Source organism: Pseudochaenichthys georgianus, unplaced genomic scaffold, assembly GCF_902827115.2.
Source record: "Pseudochaenichthys georgianus unplaced genomic scaffold, fPseGeo1.2 scaffold_296_arrow_ctg1, whole genome shotgun sequence".
Taxonomy (NCBI): Eukaryota; Metazoa; Chordata; class Actinopteri; order Perciformes; family Channichthyidae; genus Pseudochaenichthys; species Pseudochaenichthys georgianus.
In genome coordinates this window covers 336,206-355,068 of record NW_027262957.1, presented here as the reverse complement: position 1 = coordinate 355,068, position 18,863 = coordinate 336,206, and the positions used below count along the sequence as shown (strand labels likewise).

At 42.1% G+C, this 18,863-nt stretch overlaps 2 protein-coding genes across 2 annotated transcripts in view; both read right to left on the bottom strand.

Annotated features, from left to right (window-relative positions):
• Positions 1 to 5,170, bottom strand: part of LOC117442104 (cyclic nucleotide-gated channel beta-1-like) — a 40,194-nt gene extending 35,024 nt beyond the window's left edge. Inside the window, exons 1-3 of the mRNA XM_034078108.2 lie at positions 5,089 to 5,170; positions 2,611 to 2,755; positions 1,834 to 1,887 (exon numbers count right to left, since the gene is read on the bottom strand). Of these exons, the coding sequence (XP_033933999.2) occupies positions 1,834 to 1,887; positions 2,611 to 2,624 (68 nt within the window). The 5' untranslated portion in view covers positions 2,625 to 2,755; positions 5,089 to 5,170. The remainder of the gene's footprint in view (positions 1 to 1,833; positions 1,888 to 2,610; positions 2,756 to 5,088) is intronic.
• The window catches only part of LOC117442099 (probable inactive protein kinase DDB_G0270444), a 25,596-nt gene continuing 11,421 nt past the window's right edge, over positions 4,689 to 18,863 (bottom strand). Inside the window, exons 4-20 of the mRNA XM_034078103.2 lie at positions 18,818 to 18,857; positions 18,380 to 18,482; positions 17,764 to 17,783; positions 16,744 to 16,843; positions 16,503 to 16,594; positions 16,097 to 16,191; positions 15,959 to 16,004; positions 14,812 to 14,841; positions 14,257 to 14,305; positions 14,075 to 14,102; positions 11,612 to 11,961; positions 10,271 to 10,374; positions 9,886 to 10,023; positions 7,463 to 7,501; positions 6,842 to 6,992; positions 6,004 to 6,031; positions 4,689 to 5,511 (exon numbers count right to left, since the gene is read on the bottom strand). Coding sequence (XP_033933994.1) covers positions 5,258 to 5,511; positions 6,004 to 6,031; positions 6,842 to 6,992; positions 7,463 to 7,501; positions 9,886 to 10,023; positions 10,271 to 10,374; positions 11,612 to 11,961; positions 14,075 to 14,102; positions 14,257 to 14,305; positions 14,812 to 14,841; positions 15,959 to 16,004; positions 16,097 to 16,191; positions 16,503 to 16,594; positions 16,744 to 16,843; positions 17,764 to 17,783; positions 18,380 to 18,482; positions 18,818 to 18,857 — 1,667 coding nt within the window. The 3' untranslated portion in view covers positions 4,689 to 5,257. The remainder of the gene's footprint in view (positions 5,512 to 6,003; positions 6,032 to 6,841; positions 6,993 to 7,462; positions 7,502 to 9,885; positions 10,024 to 10,270; positions 10,375 to 11,611; positions 11,962 to 14,074; positions 14,103 to 14,256; positions 14,306 to 14,811; positions 14,842 to 15,958; positions 16,005 to 16,096; positions 16,192 to 16,502; positions 16,595 to 16,743; positions 16,844 to 17,763; positions 17,784 to 18,379; positions 18,483 to 18,817; positions 18,858 to 18,863) is intronic.

The following is an 18,863-nucleotide window of genomic DNA, read 5'->3' as shown; positions in this document are numbered from 1 at the left end:
AAGTTTACATTACATTTGAATAATAACACGGGAGAAACGGATCCTCTCTTTCTCCTCTCCCTCCCTCTCTCTCTCTCTCTCTCTCTCTCTCTCTCTCTCTCTCTCTCTCTCTCTCTCTCTCCTGACAGCCCGTCAGTTTCTCAAGCAGCTCCTGCAGCTCACTAAACAGAGGGCGGGGCTTCAGGTGATCCTGCAGAGCTGCGTGTCTCGGTCAGACTCAGCAGCTGATCTGATCTCTCTCTCGCGTCCGGTTACACTTCACTCGCGTTTATGTCCATATCGATCAGATCCAGCTCTCCTGATCGGCCTTTATAGAGAGCACCGATCAAACTATTAAGAGTGAATATCGGCCGATAATGACCGGCGGCCGATCGATCGGAGCCTCCCTAATTATTACCAGACATTTTGACCGGCAGGTTTTGAATTTACCGGTTTTTAATACATTTTACCAGCTAAAAACCGGTAATTACCGGCTAACGGAAACCCTGATATACACACATCCACACATCCCCACACAGCTACACACACCTACACATACCCACACAGCTACACCTACACATACACACCTACACATACACACACCTACACTTACACACACCTAGTACACACACTCACACATGCAAAAATATATATAAATTAAAAAAAAAAAAAAAAAGAAATATATATTTTTTTAAATATTTGTTGTTGTTGTTTTGGGTGGAATGAATACCTATAGTGATGATTCAATGTAATACAATGATTTTTATAGTCTGGTACCTGAAAAAGGTTATTCCGCCTGGACTTTATTTCCATAAACCTCTCTAAAAAGGTCAAATGTCACTTGTTTTGCCTAAATCTTGATACAGGGTACTTATTATGTTATACTTTGGATTCCTAAAGCTTTAAGGCTACTAACCCATCATTCAAGGTTGGTCTTCACTATAAGTAATGGGTTTTCTTTAGGCGGAGACAGGAAGTTACATTTTTTTGCTATGTTCCATCTGATTCTGACACTTCTACATCCAACTCACAGATGTAACCTTAATTTGATAAAATTCATATAAACCTTTTAGAAGTGAAGTTATGGTCATTTGTTCTGGGAATGTCATTTTCGAGCCTGAAACCTGAAAAACAGGCTCGGGGTTTAACAGGTTAAGGCTCCTCCAGACAGCCTCCGTGATAATCGATCGTCGACGAGCCTTTACAGAAATGTGTTTTCCTTCGAGGCGGCGAGCCCACATATGTTTCCTGGTCGCTGCCGGAAGACCTGGGAGTCCGGGACGCGCACGTTTGAGAAATTACGAACGGCTCATTTCGGAGGACACGCGCGCATCTGCTTGACGCCGGGACGACCGGCGACCCTCCCCTACAGGTGCTCGGAAGCGAAGGCCCGCCCACAACTGCGTGCATGTCTGTGACCGCAGTTTTAATTTTAAATGTTTTTGTACTATTAATCTAACAAAAAATTGCACACCTGTTTTGTGTTGTCTTTGCATGAGGTAAGGTAAGGTACGTTTATTTATAAAGCACATGTTCAGACACAGAGGCGATTCAAAGTGCTTTAGATTAACACGAACAAGAAGACAGCAGAAAGGAACACCATGGAATAACAGATTCATAAAAACCATGCGTCAAAGAGAGAGTTTAAAAAGAACATTGTAAATACGATAGGTGCTAAAACAAGTCAAAAGACTCCTGGGTAGGCAGCTTGAAGAAGTAATGTTTTTAGACTTGACTTAAAGGAACTCAGCGTTGGTGAAGACCTCAGGGTTTCTGGAGGTTTGTTCATTTGTGGGGAGCATAACAACTAAAGGCAGCCTCGGCGTGTTTGTATGTGTGTGTAGTTTCTCTCACTCATTGTCCTCTCGATCGGCCTTCATCACTGCATCATCTTCCACACCTGCAGCGCTGAGGAGACATCAAGACATCGAGACATGAATACAAGAAGTTCATGACTGTATCGGCCTCTGTTTTACTTTCCCAAATCTAGTTGTTGGAAGTATTTGCTTCATCCCTAGAGGTAACACAGACTCAGAGCGCCAGTGATATAGTGGTGCAGGAATGTTGTATTTATGTGTTGGTCCCTGAAGGCAGCATCTCCCTGGTCCAATGGGATTTCTCCATGTGATTTTGGATTATGTCAGAAAGTGATCTCTGTGACAAACAAATGTTTTGTCCAGCAGGATAGTCTCCACATAATAACACCACTTTATGGTTTATGAATTAAAAGCTAACATTGGGCTATAAAGGAACTACAGCACGGTCACATGACTTCACGTCACCAGCGCTGACTTATGTCTGGGTTTAGGACTCATTCCTTCACCACTTAAATCCCCGCTCCAGAGTCTCTCTCTCTCCTGGACTGCTTCCTTCCTGCCAACCACTCATTCTGGCTTTCGCTTGGTCACACCTTTGTGTTGGTATACTACACCTAATGAACATTATGCTCACCCATTCACCTTTACATTACTATACTGACATACACATTTCATATCAGTAGTTATGTCTTTATTTCTTTATTGCACTCTGGTATCACCACTTCTACCGCAGTCAAAGATCTGAGGACTCCACACCAGACCCTAAACAGATCACATCTAAAGTCTGTCAGCAGCAGATGGACATGTCTGTTACCTGAGGTGTGACATAGGGTCGCTGAGCTCTGGTTCTGGAGTTGTGATAATTCGGGGGATGTTCAGGTTTGTTTCCTGCTCTTCCTCCCAGTCCACATCCTCCACCCTCAGCACTGGAGCTCCACCCAAACCCTGAGCACCGCTTCCTGCAGGACGGAGCAGAAACACGGAAGGACTTCAAGTAACGTCTGCATTCTGAGGTGCTTTATATTTGTCTCTGAGATACTCTTCATCTCAGAGACTAATTTAATGATCTATTGCTACCACTGAATTTGATGAATTTAATGTTTTTCAGATCACAAAAAGATAATTAATTAGCTGGATAGCGGCCCATTATATCTGTAAGGGTAGTGTGAAAGCATGGAGCAATTAGCAAGCTAGCAAGCTACCTAGCCAGGCAATACATTACTTAACAACCTAATTCCTGATCCACAGACTGATGTTACATTAAAGGTAGGTAACAGTATGTGGCGTTTTTATATGTACAAAAGTGGTGGGGCACAAAACACGTAGATGTCTATATATAAGCTTCTGCAGTGAGGTTCATGGCTGGTGAGGCACTGGCACTGACTCTTCAGGTTTACAAATATTATATTTTGACCTAATTCCAAATATAATATTATTTTCAAAAGCTTTTTTTGTCTGATGCTTCAATTCATTTTAAACAGACAGTTCAACAAAGGATACCCAAACAAATGTAATTTTATCATTTAAATATTGAATTGTTCTCTCTTAGTAAGATCCCATTTTTAATACAATTGCAGTCTTACCTTGATGAAGTCCATTTGCCTATTCTTCTGGACAAAAATCTCTATTACTCTTTTGTAAAAGTCCTCCTTATCTTCTTGTAGTTTCAAAAGTCTATCATAAATCTAATCTAATCAATAGATTTATGATTCGAAAATGATAAAAGTAGGGTAGACATGTGGATATTATCCGGCTGAACAAAACGTGCATTTATCTAACAGCTACGTTTCCCACAGATCTTATTTGGAGCTATTTTCTAAAATCCTATGGAGAAATCTCATTGCTTTTTTGTGGAGGGAAGCCATGCGCAGCTTACTTCCTGGTTTTAGGACGCGTCTCTCTCCTCCTCTTCACCTGCTCTTCACACACCACACTTTTCGCGGCACACGTACTTACAGCCAATCAGCTCTGAATGATGTGAGATGACGTATGGTGGGGATGGCAGCACTTTGCCCCTATGGTCATTATTTTTTTGCCACACACATTAAATAGGAAAATACTCTGAGCATACGCAGTGTAGTTTTTACAGTCACCATTCACTTACGCCCGTCTACACTACAGGCATCGAAAAATGCTTTCAACGCTTCGCCCATTCATTTGAATGGGGTGACGTAGAAGATTTTGAATCTTCGCCGAACTGCATTGTGGGGAGCATGGCATGGCTTTGCAAGCATCGTGAGCATCAAAAGTTGAGCAATGTTCAACTTTTGATGCTCCCGATGCTTTCGAAGCTGGCATCAGTCAATCAAATCCCGTTTATGCAAATCCCGCCAGTACAAGCGCTAGCCAATCAAACCGCGTACAAGCTGGGAGAGCCAGACCGCAGTTCATTTCCTCATATTCCAAACGAGAAATTACGGTAGCAAATCACCCGGTTCTTTACGACCAGACTATTTACCGGGATACAAACCGGAGGAACCAGGCATGGAGGGAGGTGGCAGAGACAGTGGGTGAAACTGGTAGGTTTTCGACTGTTTGGGGATTTTATATCCAGTTTACTTCGTTTTAACATTGCTATTGCTTTGTATGCCGGGGGCGGGCGGGAGATTCCTGATTGGTTGTTGGTTGTTGGTTGCCTTGGGCACGAGAAATCACCAAGCCTCAGACACGCCCAGCTTCAAGATTTGTTGATGCCTGTAGTGTAGACGGGCCGTTAGACAGTGAGAGGGAGGGGCAGGATCGTTTTTTTTTCTCTAAAAAGCTCAATAGGCACACACTGTAGACACTAATTAGAAGAACACAGACTAAAACAGCAATGAGACGAATCAGATGATTAAACATGATCTTAAAATATATTTTATATATTTTTTTATTTATTTTTTGCATTTTCTTGTAATAATTATTTGTAATACTTTCTGCTGACACTAGGTGCCCTAGTGCCCCACCTGCCCCTAATGACCCGTCGCCACTGCCAATAATACAACAATATTTACACCACGTTACTTAGTTAATATTACTGGAGTTTTGTAAACAAAAAACAGATGGAACATTTGAAAGTGGGGTTACTTACTGACGTATTTTAAGTCGTAGAACAAAACTTCAACTTGTGTTAACCACAGACCTTAATTCAGGCTAACAACCAAAAACACATTCAGGAAACCATTGACGTCCAGACCAGGGGACAGGAAGTGGTATAAAGCTGACTAATTTCGAGGTTTTAGGACTCATTTCTGCACCACTTTACAGAAAAAGGTACAACAGAAGCATAAACATCCACTTCCTGTAAGATCACCTGTTTAGCTCGTGGTGTAGCCGTGCAGAGCAGCAGTGCATGATGGGAGTCTTGATAATAAGGAACCACGGGTTTATTTTGGCACGTTAAAGGTTTTTTCTATCTACTTCCAATGAGGTGACTAAAAGGTTTCTCTAGGGTCTGCTGCAGGAGGAGGGCGGGGCTAAGGCTACTGAGGATGCTGGGAGTTGGAGTTAAGGCGTGCTAAGCGGCTAGCGATGCTCGTGCAGCACTGCCGCGCCTGTGAGGAAAGCTGCTGCAGCTCCTGGGTCAGCATGGCGAGCTCCGGAGGGGGGGTCGGCATGGACAGCGTGGGGGGGGCCAGGTTATGGTCGTGCATCAACTTCCTGCCGCGCTCCAGGCACTCAACAGCGAGCGGGAACCGAAGCAGAAAGCTCTTTATCGGGATACAAACCTCGGGAACTGCACGGAGAAACAGTCAAACATTTACAGAGACCAGGGGATCTTTAGATATGCAGCAAGTAAATATAAACTTCATGTAAAAATATAGGCTGACAAACTACGCATTTGCTTGACTGCTACCAAAATATCCCAAATTGGGATCAATAAAGTACTTCTCATCTTATCTTATCTTGGGAGGAATTTAATGTTCATCAGATGTAAATTAGAACATTAATTAGCGAACTAGCGGATCCTTATTTCTGAAACCAGTGTAGCATAAAAGCATGGTGCCATTAGCAAGCTAGCATTCTAACTAGCCGGCTGCGGAATAATAACCGCGGTAAAAACAGTCAAGATTCAAATGAGATTCAAACGTTTAAAATGAACATTTAAATAAAAAATAAACCTTATTCTAAAAGAGTGATAGAGAAACCAGAAACTAAAGCTGTCTATTCTCGCCTGTGTTGCTCGTGAGTGATGAGGCTGGTTTGAGATCATACTTCCTGTCCTTACCTCCACATTCACTTTCTGCAGCTTCGACCTAAAGAAGAAGAAAACACATACATTTTCAGGCTTGTTCAAAGCACTGCCAATCTGTGGCTTAGTAGCCTATTTACACTAGTGTTTTAGGCTATACGTTTTTATAATTTGAACTACAGTAAGCTATATTTCATTTCATTTCACAGTATCATAGTTTATTTGAACTATACATAAAACATGTATTTGATGTACAGCATGGCCTTTGAAAAGGTCAATCCAGTCAATGGTGAAGCATTAAGCGACAAATATCGATCAGATGTTAATCAGTAAAACACCTGACCCCGACAGATGAGATCATTAACAGGTGCTTCCTCTTCACTGGCTAATCATTTATTGGGTATCTGGGCAAATGTGCTCTTCAAAAGTTAAAGAATACTTTTACTTTTTCTTTGCCCATTTTGTCCATCAGTAACAGTTACTCTGCACACATCAGGCAACCTGGTGAATACAATGATATTATAACTGATACTAATGATGGAAAGATAAATTAGATATAGTCATAATTAACTAGAATTATCCTCAAACTGTCGCGTTGTCAATGTCTTCTTGAAACAAAGTTGGACAGGAACAGTTAGGAGTTGTTGCTGGATCTAAAAACTACTAACAAAGCACTTATATACTAACAAAGGGCTGGCTTACCTAAAGCCAGTTGAGTAGCACTTGAAATGTTTTGGCTCTATGAAACCTGATGTACTTTATGATTCTGTTTTCTTCAAGTTTGTATCTTGTTGGTCGAACGCACTTATTGTAAGTCGCTTTGGATAAAAGCGTCAGCTAAATGCAATGTAATCATGTAAAGACTCTGTATCACCTGAAGTGTGGGGGGGGTTTCTGGGGGTTGTGACTCTGGCTCTGGGATGATCTGTTCGGGACTTTCCAGATCTTTCTTCTCCGATGCCGGCTCCACATGAGTTGACGGAGGAGGAGTCTCTTCTTCAGCTGGACTGACCTCCTTCAGACTCCTGGTGAAGAAGAAGAGCAGAATAAACCTCCTGAAGATCTGATCCTTCTGACCTGCTGCTGGAACTTCACTGCTTGGCTTGTATCACTGATAAGGTGTGTTCAATAGGTAAAGCACAATTAAGAGGAGTTGCAAATTACCACAAGTCAACAAAATAGATCAAGTAGGTTCGAACAAGACAAAGCGAATAAACACAACAGAATTGATGATATCCTACATTTCTTGACAAGGTTTTTACAACCCCCAAATGCTCAATGAAAGCTCAGTAGGAAAGTAAGATCTCTGATTTAGACACTCCTCTTCTTCAATACTAAATGCCTCTCTGATCACCATGGTGTCACGTGACCAGAACGTTGTAATTCCACCGTTTGGCCACTACGAAGATTTGCTTCAAAGACTGCCGGTCTTCCTTTGTTAGGAGCAGAAACTCCAAATAGAGAGGGTGCTGGTGCTTCATGAAGATGGACTTACTTTGGTTCCTCGTTTTCCTCCTCCTGGATGTTGGGTAGTCTGTAGAGAACAAGCAGCAAGACAGTGTCTCAGGTCAGTGTGTATGATGTGTGTTTTTTCCCTGTAGGTACTTGTAGCATCTAAATCAGGGGTATTCAACTAAAATTCAACGAGATCCAGTTAGAGAAAAATCTCCCCATGCAAAGGTCCGGAACATCAAAATGTCTAACTTCTGAAATGGTGTCAGGGCCATTCTCACACACACATGCAGGTGCTCATTGGTTAGCCTCGGTTAGCCTCGGTTAGCTTGCACTGGAACGGTATTTATTTGTTGTAACCTCAGTTCTGACTTGAGAGGGAATGTTTGGTCAAACACTTTGTGTTTTGTCTCACAGTGGCGTGTTGTCTCTTTTAATGAGCGCCACAGTCTCTGACCAAATGAGACACACTGGCTCTGTGCTCCCAGTGGGCAGGATGAACATGAACGAGTCCACTCAGGGTTCAAAGCTCTGTTCTCACTGTCCACGTTCCTCTTCTTGGAGAGCGCCATGTGTAATTATTTGTCTCTCCCTGTCTGCCGCTAACACGCCTGTTCCCTCTCCTCTCCGCTTCTCTCCCTGTATCGCTAATTATTCTCTTCACTCACTTTCCTCTCCGCTTCTCTCTGCCGCTCTCTCGTCTCTTCTTCTGTGTTTCTCTCCCTGTATCTCTCTCTCCTCTCTTCTTCTGTGTTTCTCTCCCTGTATCACTCACTCATCTCTTCTTCTGTGTTTCTCTCCCTGTATCTCTCTCTCCTCTCTTCTTTTGTGTTTCTCTCTCTGTATCTCTCTCTCCTCTCTTCTTCTGTGTTTCTCTCCCTGTATCTCTCTCCTCTCTTCTTCTGTGTTTCTCTCTCCTGTATCTCTCTCTCCTCTCTTCTTCTGTGTTTCTCTCTCTGTATCTCTCTCTCCTCTCTTCTTCTGTGTTTCTCTCCCTGTATCTATCTCTCCTCTCTTCTTCTGTGTTTCTTTCCCTGTATCTCTCTCTCCTCTCTTCTTCTGTGTTTCTCTCCCTGTATCTCTCTCCTCTCTTCTTCTGTGTTTCTCTCCCTGTATCTCTCTCCTCTCTTCTTCTGCGTTTCTCTCCCTGTATCGCTCACTTATCTCTTCTTCTGTGTTTCTCTCCCTGTATCTCTCTCTCCTCTCTTCTTCTGCGTTTCTCTCCCTGTATCTCTCTCTCGTCTCTTCTTCTGTGTTTCTCTGCCTGTATCTCTCTCTCCTCTCTTCTTCCGTGTTTCTCTCCCTGTATCGTCACTCGTCTCTTCTTCTGTGTTTCTCTACCTGTATCGTCACTCGTCTCTTCTTCTGTGTTTCTCTCCCTGTATCTCTCTCCTCTCTTCTTCTATGTTTCTCTCCCTGTATCTCTCTCCTCTCTTCTTCTGTGTTTCTCTCCCTGTATCTCTCTCTCCTCTCTTCTTCTGTGTTTCTCTCCCTGTATCTCTCTCCTCTCTTCTTCTGTGTTTCTCTCCCTGTATCTCTCTCTCCTCTCTTCTTCTGTGTTTTCTCTCCCTGTATCTCTCTCCTCTCTTCTTCTGCGTTTCTCTCCCTGTATCGCTCACTTATCTCTTCTTCTGTGTTTCTCTCCCTGTATCTCTCTCTCCTCTCTTCTTCTGTGTTTCTCTCCCTGTATCGCTCACTCATCTCTTCTTCTGTGTTTCTCTCCCTGTATCTCTCTCTCCTCTCTTCTTCTGTGTTTCTCTCCCTGTATCGCTCACTCATCTCTGCTTCTGTGTTTCTCTCCCTGTATCTCTCTCTCCTCTCTTCTTCTGTGTTTCTCTCCCTGTATCTCTCTCTCGTCTCTTCTTCTGTGTTTCTCTCCCTGTATCTCTCTCTCCTCTGTTCTTCTGTGTTTCTCTCCCTGTATCGTCACTCGTCTCTTCTTCTGTGTTTCTCTCCCTGTATCTCTCTCCTCTCTTCTTCTGTGTTTCTCTCCCTGTATCGTCACTCGTCTCTTCTTCTGTGTTTCTCTCCCTGTATCTCTCTCCTCTCTTCTTCTGTGTTTCTCTCCCTGTATCGCTCACTCATCTCTTCTTCTGTGTTTCTCTCCCTGTATCGCTCACTCGTCTCTTTCGCCCCCTGTGGGCGGCGGTTAAAATAGAATCGCACCGTCAAAATTGAAATCCCCTATTAATGTATTGATTATAGGTCGGCGTCTGGGTCCAGATCTGGTCCGCCTGTTGCCGACCCCTGATCTAGTGTATGTGCAAGTGTTATTCGTCTGTGAATTTGTTTCAGATAAAGCCTCTCCTAAAACAGAAAACGAATCAGCCTATGTGTCGAGATGCTTGCTTGAGATGCAGACTCATAATAAGGGTGTTCTTTGTCAGTTCTAGAAAAGCGTGTGTGTTTGAGACACAGGGTTTCAACCGGACAGCGTGTGTATAAATGTGCCGTTTTGTGACTTACGGCTCGTTGCACACTGGCACTGTCTCTACAACGAGTTTAGCCAACTGCTCCGCCTCCAGCTGCCGGACGGCCTCCTCCGCTGCCGTCCTGGCGATCTCCTCTGCGACGCGAGCCTCCTCCAGCTGGTGCTGCTGAAGCCTGTAACACAGCGAAGAGCTCGGATGCTCAACAACATTCAAGGGAGTTACACTTTGGAAAGAAACCATGCAAGTGTCCCAGAAAGCTGCACCATTAATGACATCTGACAATAAGAACGGCCTTCAGTCGCTGAGATGTCTTCCTTCGAACACACTTTTTAAAGCAACAATCAGTAGACGTTTCATTCTTAGTGCACTTGTTGGACAGAAGGAAGGGAGTCATTTACCCAGAGGAAGTCGTCACTAACCTTTCCTCCATGTTGTCCTGACCCTCCTCTTCAGCCTCCTCCTTGGCGCTGTCCATCACTGGAGGGGATGGATCCACCTGGGTCTCTGCGTTTCTGCTTTCCAACTATCCACAGGATTTAACATTTTAGCACCTTTCTTAAAATATCCGTTACTCTAGGTATGCACTGATGTCTCAGATGTCAATACAGATGTTTAGAGTAACAATTTAGCCTTTGCCGATATATTTGTGTCAGGGAAACGTATACATCTACAGATCTAAATCTATTCCTCTCAGCCAAATGATTTTCTGGTATTACCAGGAACAACCCTCCAACATGAAGTCTACCATTTTAATTATCCTGGTAGAACTTTGAGGGGTATTAGGAGCATGGTTTCCCAAGCCAAAATGCTATATCCACTAAGTTAGTACCATGGTACCCTTTAGAGGGACATTTTAAGTACCCTGGAACTCCCTCAGTACCCTTCCACAGTGTTCTGTGATAAACCAAGGTACCTACACTGTTTTCTACCTTTCCTTGTACCTTTGTAACTGAAGCTCTATTGTACCTGCTCTGGTCTCGTACCCTCTAAAGAGCCATGGTGCAGACCCTACAAAAGGACATAGTACCCGTCTTATTAGGGAACACATGAACTACTTGAGTACTACGATGGTACACTTCCAAGTTGACTTTAGTTAACAATTTAACACGCATGTCTACTACCCGCTGCCTCACAGACCTGCTGCACCACCACACCCCTTCCCGCTGCCTCCGCTCATCAGAAGCCAACCTCCTCTCCATCCCCACCCGCACCAATCACCGGACCTGGGGGGACAGAGCCTTCTCCGTCGCTGCCCCCTCCCTCTGGAACTCACTCCCCAACCCATCAGAGACTGCACTGACCTCACCTCCTTCAACACACTCACCTCTTCAATCTGGCTTTTAATGTGGGATTGTTTTTGTATTATTTGACTTTAACTATATATTTATTTGTTGTTCCTTCCTTTTCTTTTCTCTTCACTATACCTGTAAAAGCGCCAACAAATTAAATCTATTATTATTTATTATTATTACTATTGGATGTAGAAATGCTACCATTAGCCTGTTAAAAAGCCATGTCGATCAAGAAGAGTTTCAGGTCAATTCAAGGAGTTTTTTTCTGTGTTTATTTTAGAATGATCCTTGTTAGACCACGAATGATTGAAATGAAACCCACAGCTTGCTTCCTGCTGATTATAGATGATGTGCAAAACCGAGTAATAATCCCCGGTGTAGAGTAAGGCATGTGAAATAATAACTGAGATATCAAAGATGATTGCATCAAGATAAGTGGTTGTCATTGTTCTGTGACTACTCTCTCACCTTCTTCTCATTCTGCTTGTCGTCGATGTTCTCGTCCTTTTCCTCTTCCACGTCCTCCTCCACGTCCACTTTCACATCCTCCTCCACATCCTCCTCCACGTCCACTTTCACGTCCTCCTCCACGTCCTCCTCCACGTCCACTTTCACGTCCTCCTCCACGTCCACTTTCACGTCCTCCGCCACGTCCTCCTTCACGTCCACTTTCACGTCCTCCTCCACGTCCACTTTCACGTCCTCCTCCACGTCCACTTTCACGTCCTCCTCCACGTCCTCCTCCACGTCCACGTCCTCCTCCACGTCCTCCTCCACGTCCTCCAGCACCAGATCGCTCTCCTTCTGCGCGATGCTGACTGTACGCCACACGGCAAGAGAAACATGTGTGTGTTTCACTTTGATTGATTGTTGTTTTACTGATTGTATTTACCTGTTATTTGAAGTGAATTTTTATTTTTAGGATGACTTTCAACATCTGTCCAGGGACTACAGACGAAAAATAGCCTGTTGGCTAACTCCTGGCGCATTTACAGAAATGTCAATGTGCATTGTCCCTGTCAAATAAATATATATAAATTAAATAACTTGTGTGCATGCCACTTTGAGGAATTCAAAATACAAACACAGGATAACATCTAATGATAACATCTAATGCATCTGCAATAGAACCACCGTTTATAAAACACGCCGACAGGTAAAACTGCACATGTCTGGACATGATGGGACAACAGATGTTTGGTAGAAGGGTTGATTGCTTGGTTGATTGGTTGATTGGTTTGTTGATTGATTGATTTGTTGGTTGATTGGTTGATTGATTGGTTGGTTGATTGATTGGTTGATTGGTTGATTGATATGTTGATTGGTTGGTTGATTGATTGATTGATTGGTTGGTTGATTGGTTGATGATGGATGATTGGTTGATGGATATGTGATTGGTTGGTTATGATAGGTTGATTGATTGGTGATAGGGATTATGGTTGATGGTTGGTTGATTGATTGGTTGATTGATTGGTTGGTTGATTGATAGGTTGATTGATTGGTTGGTTGATAGGAGGATTGATTGATTGGTTGATTGATATGTTGATTGGTTGGTTGGTTGGTTGATTGATTGATTGGTTGGTTGATTGGTTGATAGGAGGATTGATTTGATTGGTTGATTGATTGATAGGTTGATTGATTGGTTGGTTGGTTGGTTGGTTGATTGGTTGATTGGTTGGTTGGTTGATTGGTTGATTGATTGGTTGATAGGTTGATAGATAATGTAACACTCCCTGTATGTTCTGTTGTACCAATGAACAAAAAAACACTCAACAAAGCATTACGTTCTTCTACATTTCTTTATTTTCATAAACAAAGAGCAAAATGCTTTAACATTTTTCAAAGTTTGCATTTATTTAGCTGCAAAAGCTTAAAAAAAACCGAAGTTGTCCTGAACTATAAGAAGTCAACATTTCAGTTTCTAAAAGCTTATTGAGTTCCGGGTATAAAGTCTGTGCTGTGGCAGCTCTACTGCAGCATGCAGATTAAAGCTGCAGGCTCATCATTGGCAACACCAGAGAGAAATCTGAAGACATCTAATTAAAGTACATTTCATGCAATCACTGTCGGGATCTTTTGTTCAGCAATATCAAGTCAATTCTGAATCAAAGCTGCAGAAATTGAAATTGCTGCAGTTTTGTGGTGACGCTACAGGCCTGATTTATGGAGTCAGTGTTTTATAAACGTCTGTCTGTCCTCCAGTTAAAGTGAGCTGCTGTCAGAGTGAGCGACTTTCTTCTCCTTTTATTTTAAGGGGCTCTTGCCGCCTTATCCCCCTGAAACAGAAGGAGAAGAGCAGCCGAGTTAAAGTCCGCTCAGCACCGCAGCTACCAGGCTAATGCACAGCTGGTAAAAAAACATCAAAAGATCAACCAACCAACCAATCAATGAACCAATCAACTCATCAATCAATCAACCAATGAACGTGCCGATCAACGGTCAGCAGAAACAACGTTTTTTTAAAGCGTCAATCTCAAAGGTTTTACATGAAAGTATTGCAATATTTATGAACTTGCAGTACTACTACCTACATAAAACAATGGATTAAAGTACAGTAAAGTATGTCCTGCTAAAGCTTCACATTAAAAGCATTTGAATGACTTGTATTGTGAAGTCGTCACAGGAAATGCGTAGTGTTTGTTCTGTAATTTATCATTAAATAAAGCACTTAAATAAATCAGGTCTGAAATCCCTCAGGGTCAGCCAAAGTTTGACTGACAACATATTTGCAAAGGTTTTATCTGAACACGGTATTTCTGTCCAAATTCACAGCTGCTTTTCAGCATCAGCTGAGCAGCTTTCTGCCCAGGACCTGTACAGGTTGTGTTTATTAAAAACTAAGAGGTATTAGAATATTTGATTAGAGGAAGGTGCTCAGCAGTCTCTAACATCAGTAATACATAATGTAAGCTGTGGAAAGGATGTACTTACTGTTCTGCACCTGGTCACAGCCGGCGTCCTGCAGAGAACACATGGGGACATTAAGTGTAAGTGCTTTATGCATTTGAATAGTCTGTATAGTGTACGTCTGATTATCCTCCATTGATGCCAATTCATGATCGGAGGACCACATTTTGATTTAAACGTAGCAGATGAAAGTGTGCGCGACTCACCAGCCTCAGAGCAGGCTGAGGAAGCATGCGGCCGACCCATCCCATAATACTGTCAACACAACAGACCAGAGTCAGGACAGAACACACTCTTACACAGAGACCATCTGAGGCTGCTCGTGATGCTGAACCTCTGATGCTATAAACGCTATGTTTCTACCTGAGGATTGAAATATCGTCCTGTATTTTGTTGCGCTGTTGGAGAAGCTGGGACTTTCATTTTGTATTAACAGCAACTAAATTGAAGCTGTTTATACAAATTAGATTAAATTCAACTTTATTGTCGACGAAATCTAACCAGAGATGCAAAACAAATGTCAATAAAGCCTATGAAACGTATTTAGTTGTTAAAGTTGTAATAAGATCCACAGAACTCTTCAAAGGGGTGTTTTTCATGGAGGATGGTCTGGATACACAATACGTCATATATTATATATTATATTATTTATATAGAGCTTTTCCCAGTGCTCAAAGACGCTCAAAGGGTTTGTTTTCGATCAGTCCTTGTTAGATATCAGAGTTCACCTGTGAAATAACTCAAGGAAACTAAACACTTACTTGGCCTGCATCTCTCCTTCCTTTGAAGACCTAACGAATAGAAAAGAGAAAAATAATAATGATTAAATAATAAATAGTCCCTTTATCAAGTATAAGCAAATAAGGGACACATCTGTATGTTGTCCTTCCTCCCTAAATGTCAAAGTGTAAACATTTTCCTAACATTTTGGTACAGTTCTCGGAATTTCTTTAAACTTTCCTTGCTTTATTTAGTAAATGTATCTCACAGACAGTTATTGCCATTTTATTACATTCTTCATATATTTTTGGGTATATTTGAAAGGCATTTTCACAGATTCTGGTTTTTTTTTAGGTTTACTTTTTAAACATTCCAGGTATTTGGAAGTGTTTTACACATTCAAGGCGATACTTTTCGGACATTCAAATATTTGTAATCAAAAGGTTGTATTATTTAATGGTTAAATAATACCACTAGTAGCGTTTTAATCCTTGTCTTAACGGCCACCTCTATCGGGGTTGTGGTTTTTGACGCGCCTCTCTTTGTTTCCAAAGAGCGGAGATCGTGGTTGAATTAGATGAGCTTTATTGATTGGTCCAGACGGCGTATAAACAGGAGGACACATTTTGTCGCTTCATACTTAATACAAGTTTCAGTCTCCAACAGAACATGGTCAAAAGACTTTTCTGTTTCCCCGTCTCATCAGCTGTGTCCTATCAACCGACCATAGGCATAGCCATGCACGTGATACTGACGCACATATAACAAATAATAAGTGAGCCTTAAATTAATACATTTTAAACCATAATGTGACTCACAAAAAGAGCCGATAATTTACAGTTTAATCTAATTTACAGTTTAATCTAATTTATATTATTATTATTTACAGTTTAATCTAATTTATATTATTATTAAGCCTAACATTCAGACAATAATAACAAAAGGAACATTTACCTTAAACTTATTGGCCATTTTCATTGAAATGTTTCACACATTTCTGGGATACTTTTATTAACACATTTATAGAAAAGGTATTACAACTGACAACTAATCCTGGAAATCTTGTTTGTGTTGTTGGTGAAGATACAACAACAATAAACAAGCCTCTTACTTTACAATTTGATCTCCCCTCTTTGAATCTTTCAAATACATAACATTTGTTTGTCCGAGATACAAATGTGTACTCACTTCTCAGTTTCAGGAGCTGCTTTTGTTTCTGGAGCCGGTTCTGGTGCTGTTGAAAGAAGCAGGACACGCAGGTTATATATATTTATTCTTAACATTAGTAAGAGATGTATTCATGTGTAATGATGATTAAAAGCTGACCTTTTGCTACGGCAGGAGCTTCAGTCCTTTCCATCACTTCTGTCTTCGGCTGAGGGACGACTTTTCCTAAACCTTGTTTGATCCAGTCTAACATCCTGTAATGAACACACACATATAACCACATACACACACATATAAACACACCCATACACACACATAGAAACACACACACACACACACACACACACACACACACACACACACACACACACACACACACACACACACACACACACACACACACACACACACACACACACACACACACACACACACACACACACACACACACACACACACACACACACACACACACACACACACACACACACACACACACACACACACACACACACACACACACACACACACACACACACACACACACACACACACACTCACTAACCTGGGTGGGAGGAGTCTGTTGTCAGTGTGTTCCTCTCGCTCCTCCACATTGATCTGAGGCTCTGCAGGTTTTTCAGGTGCTACCACCGACACCTGAGGAGAAACACACACTCACATTATATCACAACGTCAATATTATATACGTCAAGTCCAGTTTAATATATTCTCTTAGTCTCTTTCTGCTTGGTATGATATCACAGGAGTGTATTCACACACTCCTCTGCTGCAGTAACAGCTGATACCTCGGTGTGCTGCTCAGGCTCTGCTGGGGTTTCCTTCTTCAGGTCGGGCTGAGGAACGACTTTCTCCAAACCCTCAGAGATCCAGGCTATCATCCCTTTCCTGAGGCGAAATAAAAACAGAAACACAACAACTTATCACATGATCAGCGTAACAATATGATAAATACAGTAGTAAACAGCAATGAGACATGAAATGAAGCTCACTATTTGGCATATTTGTGGCATATTTGGAATATATGCCATCAAATGGGCATATAAAGCAGCTCAGTATTTGGCATTATGCAGGGTTGGTGGATTTATATCGTAGCTCACTATTTAGCCGTATGCACGTTGAGGGTTATTTAGACAAGCTCACTATTTCACTATTAGTCCGTCTGTTCTAAAGCGGCTCAGTATTTGGCAGTCTGTCTATTGGTGGGTTTAAAAAGGAGCTCGGTGTTCTGCTAATACGTATCAAGCCGGCTCAGTATTTGGCAGTTTGCAAACTGATGGCAGTAATTTGCAGTGTTTGTCCTGTAGGGTATATTAAGCAGCTCAGTATTTGACAGTTTGCCTGGTGATGGGTATTTAAAGCATCGCAGTATTTGGCAGCCTATGGCTAATGGGTTTGTTAAGCAGCTCAGTATTTGGCACTATCTGTTTCCTGTCGTTACTCACTCGTCTTCAGGTTTACTGTTATTACAGAGAGGAAAGAGCACAGAGGAAACATCAAAACACTTGTATCACTGCAACACATCTGGAAACCATTAACTCCACATTTCTGATAAACATAATACAAAATCTGTCATAGCACAGCTTCTTTGTGTTGACCTAACAATATCAATAAAGCCTTGGGCAAACTGTCACCATAATCATGGTACTTTTATTGGGAAAACTCAAGTTAAGTGTTCTTAAAGTTAGTAAAGGAGTACCACAGGGATCCGTTCTTGGTCCTCCTTTATTTACACTATACTGCATATAAAAAGAGTATCAATCTCTGAAATCTCACATCCTTTATATATTATATATATATATATGTACCTGTTCGTTGTGTTTTCCTCCTGGAAAGAAGGAAAAGACACAAAAAATATTATTGGGACCTACAGAACGACTCTGTTGCAGGATCTGGTCCTGAGTAAGTAAGCGATCCGGGTAAGTATCTAGTGCTGGGTCAGTATCTAGTGCTGGGTCAGTATTTAGTGCTGGGTCAGTATCTAGTGCTGGGTCAGTATCTAGTGCTGGGTCAGTGTCTGGTGCTGGGTCAGTATCTGGTCCTGGGTCAGTATCTAGTGCTGGGTCAGTATCTGGTGCTGGGTCAGTATTTAGTGCTGGGTCAGTATCTGGTCCTGGGTCAGTATCTGGTCCTGGGTCAGTATCTGGTCCTGGGTCAGTATCTAGTGCTGGGTCAGTATCTGGTCCTGGGTCAGTGTCTAGTGCTGGGTCAGTATCTGGTCCTGGGTCAGTATCTGGTCCTGGGTCAGTATCTAGTGCTGGGTCAGTATCTGGTCCTGGGTCAGTATCTAGTGCTGGGTCAGTATTTAGTGCTGGGTCAGTATCTAGTGCTGGGTCAGTATCTGGTCCTGGGTGAGTATCTAGTGCTGGGTCAGTATCTGGTCCTGGGTCAGTATCTAGTGCTGGGTCAGTATCCGGTCCTCACCTGCTCGACAGAGTTGGCCCGGGTCAGGTTTGGTGGGAGTGCAGGTTTCGGAAAACTGGCGTTGAACCACGTAAACACTCCGGACTGAGCGACAGGCTCCGGGCTGAGAGAAACATCCAGAGGTAATTTAAATAAGGGCACATTACATAAATAAAATACAGTAAATAAACTACTTTTATACACTACTAGAGATTCATTTAAGTTGATGTGAGCTATTGTCATTTTCAATTTATAAAGACAATACGATACATTTTTTATATCATTTTAGGTGAATATTATTTATAAAAACTGTTGTTGTTCATAATCCTGTTTATCAAAACCTCCTCATGGATGAAAAGGGACACAAACAGGAAGATGACCATCAACTGAATTGCAATGCAGATCTTTCATGAAGTAACAATTATATTAAACATCATTGTATATCTCAGATCATCTCACCCGCTCTCCGCCGCCTGTACTTCCTGTTTGGGTTTGCCATCTTTTG